General features: G+C 42.9%; 1 protein-coding gene across 1 annotated transcript in view; it reads right to left on the bottom strand.

The window, feature by feature from the left end:
• Positions 1–12,128, bottom strand: part of Rgsl1 (regulator of G protein signaling like 1) — a 67,673-nt gene that overhangs the window by 10,042 nt on the left and 45,503 nt on the right. The window contains exon 16 of the mRNA XM_057769136.1: positions 2,568–2,742. Coding sequence (XP_057625119.1) covers positions 2,568–2,742 — 175 coding nt within the window. The remainder of the gene's footprint in view (positions 1–2,567; positions 2,743–12,128) is intronic.

Here is a 12,128-nt window from a genome sequence, read left to right as displayed (position 1 = left end):
TGTGGGGTCATGACCCACAGGGTGAGAACCACTGCTTTACAAAGATGAGAAGCAGAGAGGACAGGGGAGACAGCAGGAGCAGCTGCAGAAGTGGCTGTGTACTGGCTGCTCTCGCCTCAGTTCCCATGGCTTCCCTTAACAACCTTGCTAGCTCATTCACCCCCACTCATCCTTCAAAGTTCAGCCTGTCTCTTGGCTCCATGTTGGGGGCCAGCTTGGGCTGGAGACAGCCAGGAGACCCTAATGACGAGAGTGAACATTTTGTTCCTCACTTAGCCAGAGTCCTGAGAGACAATGCCAGCTGTGGACTGGGGCCAGGGCCTCTGTCGTGGGAGGTCATAGTCCAGGAACTGCTTAACATATCCCTTGTATGTATGTAGTCAAACGTTCCAGACACTGAGATGGGAAATATTTTGTTTGCTACCTCAGAATGCAGCTTACTAAAGGGGAATTCTAGATATTCTGAGCTCCCTGAAATTCTGCTGTCTAAGGAATGATCTTTACCAACTAGATTTTTGCTTTCCTATTTGGGGCGTATAAAGAAGAGCTGTGCCATCAACACACTTGCTGGCTTGGGTCAGCCTTTGCAGTCTGCCTGAGCCTAGCTCCTCTCACTATCCCTTTATTTCTCTTTCCTCCCTGGTCCTCTCCCTGGGGACCCTGTTTGGAACCCTGATAAGGCTGGTCTAGGTCAGCTCCAGGACCGAGACACTATGCCTGAGGACTCACCTTCATTTAGCTATGCTCCCTGTGCCCAAGTCTACTGAGCATCTGTCATCATGGGAGACTTCCCCACCTTTTATGTGCATGCTGCATGCGTCCTGAATCTGTGGGCTGATTGATACACATGTCTGTGATCACAGAGCCTGGGCTCAATAAGAAAGAGACAGTCAGTGAATGTATTTAGAGTTGAACCAAGTCCCTCCGTGGAGTGCAAGGGGTCGAACTCCCCTGGCGTGTGTATCCTGGGCACTCTGCGCTTCTGCACTACCTGGCAGCCCTGGCATGGCGAGCATAGACCGAGGTGCTGTCCTTAGTTCGCTCTTACACTTCCCCGGTGGAGATGTTTTCCACAAGTTACTAATTTTCTTTCCAAATATTTTTTCTCGGGTGTCCTTTTTACTCTAAGTTTTAACTCGTTCATATGTCAGAGCAGAATCTATAAAGAAAAATGTTTATTGTTTCTGTGAAAATAAGCCAGAGCAGGGCATGCTAGTGTACACCTGTCATTGCGACCTCGGGAAACAGGAGAGTTTTGTGTTCAGGTCAGCCTGGGCTACCAAGTCAGACCAGTCAGAGAGAGGGAGAGGCGGGGAGAGAGAGAAGGACAGGGTGGAGAATCTCTGAAGTGTTGAAACAAAGGCAAGTATTATAATTATATAAATTTTAAAAAATGCTCAGTTACAGCAAAGGGAATTTAAATCACTGAGAAAGTTAATTTGAAACGTGGAAGGATTTGTTGAGGGACATAACCCAGTTCTTCAGCTCTCGCCTTGTGTGGATGTGAACTGGGTAAGATCCTGCCCTACAAAATACAGACATGAACAAGCACACAAACAAAATCCAGAAATACTGGGGTGTTTTGGAGTGATCATTACATTTTGGTTCCACTGTTATATTTTTGGCTTTAAGTCTGGCCTTTAAAACATGAGCCGTCTGTCCAGTCCGCGTTCCACTTTTTAAAAACTGAAATGAGGGTTGGTTGACAGTCTTTGGGGCATAATCTAGAGTTATACAAGGAAAATATATGGACTGCCTATTAGCAAGTAAGTGAGTATGTATTAGCACATCTGACTTAAAGATAGCTCCTTAATGGTGCATGCACACACGCACGCATGTGCACACAAACACACACATGACAGTCTCTGGTTTTAAGTGAAGAACTCTTGGTCCGTGGGGTGTTACATGATCCATGATATAATTTCTTTAATATTTATAAATTATAGGAAAAAAATCCATTTACTGTCAATAAGTAAGTGCATTAAAACTTTGGGATCTCCAGGACATTGAAGAGAGAGATCTTTAGGACCTAAAGTAGGGTAGAAACTGATAGAGACAGATGCCCCAGAGATTTTCAGGACCATCTTCTCTGGCAGAACTAAATCTCTGTGCTTCTCACATGTCAATCACTGTGGCTCTGATATGGCAAGCCAACTTTTGCTGGGAGGGGTGTGTGTGTGTGTGTGTGTGTGTGTAAGAGAGAGAGAGAGAGAGAGAGAGAGAGAGAGAGAGAGAGCGCACGGGAAAGAGCGGGGGTGGAGAGAGTGTATGTGTGAAAGAGAGATCAATGTCTCATGACTTCCTCTATTACTCGGCCTTAGTTTTTGATGTAGTCTCTCACTGAATCCGGAGCACTCCTCGGGCTAGACTACTCATAGGCTACTTAACCAGCAAGCCCCATGGAACCTCTGGCCTCTGTTTTCTCAGTACTAGAATTACAGATGTGCCCTGCTGTGCCTAGCTTCCCCTTACCCCAGCCCACTGGTCCTCATGCTTGGAGGCATCTCCCCAGCACCTGTTGGGAAGTTTTAAATGTCAAAGCCTTGAGAAGAAAGATGGGAACTTACTTCTCCATTTCAGAAAAGAAATATAGATCATTAACAGCAAAGTTGATAGTGATAATTCTGTGGCCTAATATCCGACGTTTGACAAGAACGGATTCTCCATTCTCTTCTGTGTTCCGGGAACCAGGGGATATTGGGGTGTGACGTACTGATGCAGTTGTGGGTGATGTAGAGAAATCTAGCAGAGAAACAACAAGGAATTAGAATCTGGTTTGATCACATGCTCTCAGGTCTGAAGCCTTCACTCTGGGTGTGACCTCTGCACACTCCTGTTTTGTAGCTGTTGTTAGTGTCATGCCCTACTCCTGGGTGCAGCCACTTATACTTGAATGACTACTGAAGAAATCACCTGTTCGGGTGTTTGACAACACTTATATAAAAAGATGATTAATAAAGTAATTAATTGCAAGAGTGATCGAGTGTTGAAGGTTGTTTTCATGGCACTTGCCCAACAGAAACAATCATGACTGTGACCATGCTAATTCACAAGACTTTCTGCAGAGACAGTAATAATTGTGCATGCAGACTCAATTTTTTAAATGGGAGTGTAGTTCTTGTTTGCTCGAAAATGAGACTCTAGCCCTCTAACACCCCTATATCTAAAGAGTCTGGAATGTAATATTGAATTGGACTCCAATTCCCAGCCTTCCGGACTCTAACTCCTATCCTGCCAAGCACTGATCCCTCCCATAGAGTATTTAGGCTCACGCCGGAAAAAAAGAATGCACGTGGTTTTGGGTTTGCATGGGCTCCTCTCCCTGCCATGCTGCCTTGGTTCACCCTAGAGAGCTGAATTTATTAAACATGGGCATTTTAATTCAGTCTAATCTGGTTTTATTGGAGTTCTTTGCGTTGGTGGAGCAGCTTTTCTTAAGATTAAACCAAACAGTTCTGATCAATAGCTACTCAGGGTTTATCAGGGAAGAATCAAGGTTTGTCATCTAGGAGGGAATTTGAAAAATAAGAAACATTATAACTAAAGAAAAGTTTGTTAAAGGAAAAGAAAATAGACCGCTAAAGCAGAGAAAGAAAGATCTTAAATGCAGGGTTTCTGGGGTCAACAAGATAGACTTTTGGGGTCTAGACATGTATTAGGAGATACCCAACTTGAGTGGGTAGAGAGACAGACAACAGCATGGCAGGGACTCTAAGCAACTCAGGCCATGGTGCCAAAGGCAGATAGCACTGAGGTGAGTGCTCTAAGGAGAGTTAGGGTTCAAGTTTTAAAAATACACCATAATCTATGCTGGTGAGAATATGAAGACTCAAACTCAGATTTCTAATCTTAGCAGGAGCATACCTTGGTGCAGAGAATTGTCTGTATTCTGTCAATCATGTTTTAAATAAATGCTGATTGGCCAGGCAGGAACTATAGGCGGATCAACCAGACAGGAAGTAGAGGTGGGGCAATGAGAACAAGAGAATTCTGGGAAGAAGGAAGCCCATTCCTCCCAGTCCAGTCTAGACCACCAAGAAGCAGGATGTAATCTGCCCCTCTAAAAAAGGTACTGAGCCACATGGCTAACATAGATAAGAATAATGGATTAATATAAGCTACAAGAGCTAATAAGCAGCCTGAGCTAATGGACCAATCAGTTTATAATCTTAAGGAGTCCTCTGTGTGATTTTCTTTGGGGCTTGCCGGCTGTGGGGTACCGGGCAGGACAGAAACCCCAACAAGCCGGCCCTCATGTTACAGAGGGTCATCTATCTATTGTGTTACTTTCATTGGTTAATAAAGAAACTGCCTTGGCCTTTTGATAGGCCAGCCCTTAGGTGGGTGGAGTAAACAGAACAGAATTCTGGGAGGAAGAAAGCAGAGTTAGGCAGATGCTATGCTTCTCCTATCCAAGACGGAGAGTGGTTAGACTCATGCTGGTAAGCCACAGTCAAGTGGCAATACACATTAATAGAAATGAGTTAATCAAGATGTGAGAGTTAGCCAGTAAGAGTCTAGAGCTAATGGGCCAGGCAGTGTTTAAATGAATACAATTTGTGTGTTGTTATTTCGGGTGTAAAGTTAGCCCTGCGGGAGCTGGGCAGGATAAAAAGCAAGCCTGTTCGCTTCATCACTATAGTACCTTAGTGCAATGGTTCTCTAAGGTGTTTCCATAGAAACACTGTGCATTAGAGCAAGTGTGAGACTAGCTCAGAAATCCAGAGACATGATCTGTCACTGCCAGTTTCTTCCATGTCATCTCAGGTTCTCTCCCCCATCTCATCTCTAGTCCAAGCAGCATGACTGAAGTCTCTAGGTTGCACTGCCCTCTTTCTTGTTTTAGAGTTCTGCACATACTCCTCCACACACAGCTCTGCCACACTGCACCTGCCTAATTTGTTCATTCCTGAAAACGCAACACAACGTCATTGCCAGTACTAGCTAGGGTCCATCTTCAACCATTATTGCTGTCACTTATTGATGGAGGAAGGTCATTGGTTAATAAAGAAACTGCTTGGCCTGATAGGTTAGAACATAGGTGGGTGGAGTAAACAAAACAGAATGTTGGGAGGAAGAGGAAGTGAGGCAGATGCCATGCCTCTCCTCTCCAGGGCAGATGCAATGAAGGTCTGACCCAAGATGGACGTAGGCTAGAATCTTCCTGGTAAGCTACTGCCTCGTGGTGCTACACAGATTATTAGAAATGGGTTAGTCGAGATGTGAGAGTTAGCCAAGAAGAGGCTAGATATAATGGGCCAGGCAGTGTTTAAATGAATACAGTTTGTGTGTTGTTATTTCGAGGCATAAGCTAGCCAGGCGGCCAGGAGCTGGGCGGCAGAATGCAGTCCACAGCTCCCACTACAGAATGGCGCCCAGATGTGAATAACTTAATCCACAGAAAGTCTGAGAAAGTTTGGGAAAGAGTAAAGCATGTTTTCTTGGTAGCAGCAATTTCTCGGGTCTGCTCTGCTTGCTAGAGGCAAACAAGTACTCTCATCTAAGAGAGGCTTCCTGACTCAGCTTTAGCTGCAAAACCTTGTAGCTCTTTTAAGAGGTCCTGCCACGAAACACTTAAACGGTGTTGATGAAAAGCTGAATGCATGCTTTTCGGTTTTCAGCCGTAGCAGGAAACAAGTTGCACTGTTGTAAAATGCCAGCTTTCTTGGCCATCCTGCCAGGGCAAACTCTGACTCTTTCAAGCAGGTGGTCCTGACTACAGAGCTTTTGAGTGTTAAACAACACTCAACTTGTTTGCTGGCAAGGACCTTGAAATGCCATAGAGTTGCGGCAATAAAAATGGCTACAGCCATTACGTCCGCCATGAGGCTGGAAAGCTAAGGAATGGGCTGGTTCTAGCTGGCAAAGCCACGGCTTTAATCCTACCCATATTTGCTCAGTAATTTAAAGGCTCATATGGTCAGAAAAAGAGAGAGAGATACAGTAAAGGGAGATTCAAAAGCAAAGAAAACCTCTAAATGATTTACAGTGTGTTAAAAATATATGCAGGCTAAAAGTTAAAGTTCTTAAAGTAAAAAAAGAAAACAAAAAAAAAAAAGAAAGAGAGTAGTTGGGTGTGGTGGTACACACCTTTAATCCCAACACTTGGGAGGCAGAGGTAGATTGACCTCTGTGACTTTAAGGTGTGGCAGGACACACCTTTAATCCCACTGCCTGGGAGGCAGAGATGGACAGATCTCTGAGAGTTCAAGGACAGCCTGGTCTACAAAGTTATTCCAGGACAAAGACATACAGAGAACCTGTCTCAAAAAATAAAAGTAAAAATAAATGAAATAGAGTTAAAATAAAGCCGCACAAAGAGGGAAAATACACAGAGAATCTTGATACTGTATGCTATTATGTTCTCTTTGAATTGTTTGAATGCTGAGGAAGGAGGAACAGATGCTAAAAGATATTTGTTTATAAATGCTGCTGAACTAATCCAACATAGATATTTTGAAAATACCTTGACTTTAAAATTTGGATCTAAGGACATGATGCTTTGGAAAGGAGTTTCTTCTTTTGTTTTCACAGAGAATGAGACCCTGTGGATTTCTTCTATCCCAATATGGTATGATGGACCACGCCCTCCTGAAGGGTTGCTATGAACACCTTCAAAAAAATTACTTCACTCAACTGCTGACTGAGATGAATCTAGCACACAGGTTATACCATGAAAGACCTGAATAACAGTGGCCCCATACAGCAGGAAGCAGTTTGGAGAGAAATAACTGTGCCCATATTCCCAAATATTGTTTATAAATGTTCTTTTACATTTAAAGGGGGATATGATAGAGATGTGAATAATTTGCATTCATATGGATTTGACTTTATTGATATAAATTTAAGGTCAATTTTGTTATATGTATATGTATTTCTGATATTGATAAGGTATTGTGATTGTGTAGTTCATGTAAAAATGTAATGTATATAGGTTGTTAATGGATAATCATTAATAATAATCAAGCTTGTAGTCATGTTAGTTAGATTTTCTAGATGTGAATAGATATATCTTAGATAGACATTCTTCATATCTTTCAAAGACTACAGAATATGATATTTAATGTTTTAATAACTTAGGGCTTTTCATGACAATGAGATACATCTGCTCCTGGCAGCACCAATTTACTTCAAGAAGAAGATGGGCATCGAAGAGGCTCCTTATGGAGTTTGATAGCATTTGGGCAAGAAACTGCTCTTGCCTGGACTGTTGCATAAACACAGAGAACCCTCAGAGAGAGAACTGCTAAACTTGCCTAAAGGTGAGATGATCTGTCAGGGTTCCGGACTCATGAAAGAGTCTGAGACATTCTGCAGGACACAGCAGATAGTAACTGAACTGCCTTCAGAATTTCCTGCTTCATGGAAATGTCTCTGGATACTATGGGCCTGTCAGCTGAAGATGGATGCCCCAACGGTACAGAGGAACTTTGGGTGACTGTCCAGGCAGCAAGATGTCTCTGTGATTTCTAGAGTTTTGTAAGTTGCTTACTTCTCATTTACTTAGGTAATATTATATCCTTCTGGAGTCTTTGATGGAGTTGAAGAATAGATAGATAGTTTTAGTTGTTTTCCTTTGTTATGGTAAAAGATAAAATAGATATAAATATTGTAACTGTAATTCTTACTTGATAACTGTTTTTTTATATGTAATTTTGCTTTGTTAAAGTTAAAGCCTTCCTTTTTTTTTTGTTTAAACAGAAAAAGGGGAAATGATGGAGGAAGGTCATTGATTAATAAAGAAACTGCTTGGCCTGATAGGTTAGAACATAGGTGGGTGGAGTAAACAAAACAGAATGTTGGGAGGAAGAGGAAGTGAGACAGATGCCATGCCTCTCCTCTCCAGGGCAGATGCAATGAAGCTCTGACCCAAGATGGACGTAGGCTAGAATCTTCCTGGTAAGCTACTGCCTCATGGCACTACACAGATTATTAGAAATGGGTTAGTTGAGGTGTGAGAGTTAGCCAAGAAGAGGCTAGATAGTGTTTAAATTAATACGGTTTGTGTGTTGTTATTTCAGGTATAAAGCTAACCAGTGGCCAGGAGCTGGGAGGTGGGAAGCGGTCCGTAGCTCCTTCTACAACTTATCATACTTACGCAGTAGTGACAGCAGACTGGCTAACTCTTCTGTTGCTAAGTACTGCTAAGCCTACTGTGGGCCCATATTTTGGTTTGGCACAGTAGCCATTAGCCTGGTCTGAGCTAGGCACATAGCTCTGCAGACAAGCTGTCGCCTCCTTAACAAAAGTCAGGATGTGCTGCTCCTAGTTTCTTTTGTTAGAATGTGGATTACCTGAGGAGAGATGTTGGCTAAAGCTGATGATTCAAGAGTTTCAGAGGTTCGGTGCTTCCTTCCTTTTGTAACTAAGAGGATGTCTTATAAAGAGATGCTAATTCATGGCCTACCGGACTGCTAGATGCAGACGTGACCTAAGCCCAGGCACCTGGTTGCCTTGGAGACAGCCTAAGGTGTTTTCCCCCACTGAATGTAGATATAAGATGTTCCGAGAATAAAGAGTGATTCTGGCCTTTTCCAAGATGACCTTGTAAGCTGTGTCAGTTTTATTCCTCGCGACTCTGTTTCAGCTGGGTTAGGGAATCTATGTTGGACCCACATGGACTCCGACATAATGGCGCCGTAACATGGGGCTCATGACTGAACCCCAAGAAAAAGACAACATGGTGCTGTCTACTGAACCCTGAGACGAACCCCGGAGCAAGAAGTACGAAAAGGAACGTGGTGCTGACCGCCGAACTCCATGACCCTGGAGAAGGACAACACAAGAAAGACGGTGAATGCTGATCACTGGATCCCAGAGGAAAACAAGACAAAGGATGGAGGAGAACTGCGAGGCTGATCAGCGATCCCCAAAAAGCAAGGAAGAGGTGACCAGACGTGAGGAACCCGCGAGAAAAAAATCAGTAGATGCGTGAGTAGTGAGCGCTCAGAAACAGAGATGTAGAGTAGAGAAAGAAATGTAGGAAAAAGGGGGCAAATTTTAAATTGGTAGTAAAAATTTGTAAATAAGTTAGATATGGAATAAGGTGTATTTTACCTACAAGGCTGACTCCTACAGCAGCCTTATGGCAGAACGGACCACTTTTATGGGTGCATCTGCCTGTATCACCAGCAAAAGTATTAAATCCTTATTTTGAAGCAGTAGCATGCTTAGCTCAGAAGAGCAGAACGGAATCTAGAAAATATTTTGGCAAAGAACCAGCTATAATCAATGTGCCTTACACTAAGCAGCAAATTGAATGGTTATTTCAAAATAGTGACTCATGGGCAATTGCGTTTGCTCAGTTTCAAGGTCAGATTAATAATCTTTTCCCAGCTGACCAGTTACTGCAGTTTACACAACAGCATTCATTCATTTTTCCTAAAATAGTAGCAAAGAATCCCTTAAAGGATGCTTTGTTGATTTTCACTGATGGCTCATCTAATGGAAAAGCTGCTTATGTTGTCAATGGCAAAGGACACGTGGTACAGACAGAACCAGCTTCAGCTCAAATAGTTGAACTGCGGGCTGTAGCTCTGGTATTTAAGAATTTTGATGATAAGGCTTTTAATTTATATACTGATAGCCGGTATATTTATGAAGCATTAAGGATCCTGGAAACAGTGTCATATATAGCAACTAGCAATGAACAAGTTAAAATATTGTTTCAGCAGATTCAGAAAGCCATACAATGTAGAAAGTTACCATGTTTTGTGGGACATATCAGAGCGCATTCAAGTCTTCCTTGTCAGGAGTCGTGTCCCCCCCAAATTATTATAGGAAGCACCGCCGTGAGGAGTTTTGCAGAGGGCTTCACTTCCCAATTGTACTGAGAATAGTCTTATTGACAAAGCCTATCTCACACCCAAATTAACTGTTAATAGAGAGCTATCTGTTAGCGGAACCTGCCTCACATTCCAAACTATCTAGACAACTAGGTGTGTCACCTTGTGACTTCCTGACCAAGGAATCGTGACCTGACCGATCGTATCCTCTTGGACTACCTGACGGGTGTGGACCACGTGGCAAGACCCCGTGCCCCAGCCCCCCAAGCTCCTCATCCAGGGGCTATATAAGCTGTAACCATGACTCTAATAAACGGAGGCTTTGACAAATATGCTTAGCCTTCTTCCTCTTATCAGCCTATGTCTTTTAGGTGGTGCCTCTCCGTGACCCTGGAATAACTGACCAGCCAGGCGGGTTACAAACCCTAGACAGAGTAACCCGTCGAGGCGGCGACACTTCCTGGTCCGTTAGCTGAAGGTAATGCTCTAGCTGACGAACTTACAAAAATAATTGCCATATCTCAGGTTGAACTTGCACAGCAATCACATGCTTTGCATCATCAAAACAGCTCAAGTTTAAGAAAACAATTTAAGCTGACCAGAGAAGCTGCTTGGCAAATTGTTAAACAGTGTGAAAGATGCCCACAATATCTACCTGTGCCTCATTTGGGGGTTAATCCCCGAAGGCTTCTTCCCAATCATATATGGCAAATGGATGTAACTCACATTACTGAGTTTGGAAAATTGAGATATGTGCATGTGACAATTGATACTTACTCAGGATTTATAATGGCCACAGCACAAACTGGGGAAGCTGCCAAGCATGTAATAACTCATTGCTTAAAATGCTTTTCATGCATGGGAACCCCAAAGGTAATAAAGGCGGACAATGGATCTGGATATGTTAACAAAGCTTTTCAAAGATTTTGTGCTCAATGGAATATCGTTCATAAGACTGGTATTCCATATAATCCTCAAGGACAAGGAATTGTGGAGCGTGCACATGGCTCCTTGAAAACACAACTCCAAAAAATAAAGACAGGGGAGTTGTATCCTCAGACGCCACACAATGCCTTAAATCATGCATTGTTTACTCTAAACTTTCTAAATACAGATGTCCATGAGCAATCAGCCGCGGACAGATTGTGGCATAGTGGTACAAAATCCACATTTGCTAAAGCCAAATGGAAAGATCCATGCACTGGGATTTGGAAAGGACCCGAACCCATCCTAATATGGGGTCGAGGGCATGTCTGTGTTTTCTCACAGGACGAAAACCAAGCAAGATGGCTTCCAGAGCGGCTAATTCGATGCACTCAGCAGAAGGACTGCGAAACTGAGGACAACGTGGCTGACAACCGCGCAGCAGAAGGAACAGAAAGAAAACGGCTCCAGGAGGAATCCAGTAACCCAGCCCACAGAGAGGAGCCTGATCCGAACCCGCAACTTGCAGGGCTGCAAAGAGACTTCGGACAAAGAGATCCTGCTGAGAGGAGCTGACTGCGGCGTCTGCTGCTGGCTGTGGTGTGAAACCTGTTGCTTCAGAACTATAAGATACAAACTGAACATTTGAGTGTTCTTGGTTTATGGGACAGAACTCATTTTGAATAAAGTATTAAACCTAAGAACTAAGACCTAAGCTTTCCCCTCAGGGAAAGAAAGATGCAAAATAAAGCATGACTAAAATCCCTCTTCATTTAACAAGGTGGCAGACTAAGGGTTTAACAGCTACACAGAGACTGAAAATGAGATTTAATAACAACAAATGGTATTATACTCTTAACGGTAATGACCTGATATTTACAGCTGCATATAAGGTGATGGGAAAAATCTGGTAATGACCAATGGTGTTAAATATATCGGTAATGACCGAGAAGAATATAAATTTACGGTAAAGAAAATTATGAAATTATAAATAATTGGAGAGCTGGTACTGACCGGCTAAAGGTGAAATTATGAATAATTGGAGAGCTGGTACTGACCGGCTAAAGGTGAAATTCTGAAGAATCAGAGAGCTGGTACTGACCGGCTAAAAATAAAATTATGAAGAATTGGAGGGCTGGTATTGACCGGTTAAATATGGAATTATGAATAATTTGGAGAGCTGGTATTGACCGGCTAAATATGAAATTATGAAAATTGGGAGAGCTGGTTTTGACTGGCTAAATATGAAATTACGGTATTAGAAATTTGAAGATCGGTATTGACCGATGATGTGGAAAGATCATGATTGTGAATTGCTGCGATTGACAGTTGGCTGAAAGAGAGGTTGTGACGATGAATGTTAAGAGTTGATACGTATGCTGAGAAAGTAAACTCTGAATGATGTTCTGTACCAGCGGA

This window comes from Chionomys nivalis, chromosome 5 (genome assembly GCF_950005125.1).
Source record: "Chionomys nivalis chromosome 5, mChiNiv1.1, whole genome shotgun sequence".
Lineage (NCBI taxonomy): Eukaryota > Metazoa > Chordata > Mammalia > Rodentia > Cricetidae > Chionomys > Chionomys nivalis.
Note: the sequence above shows the minus strand (reverse complement) of the source record. Positions and strands in the feature narration are given on the sequence as shown.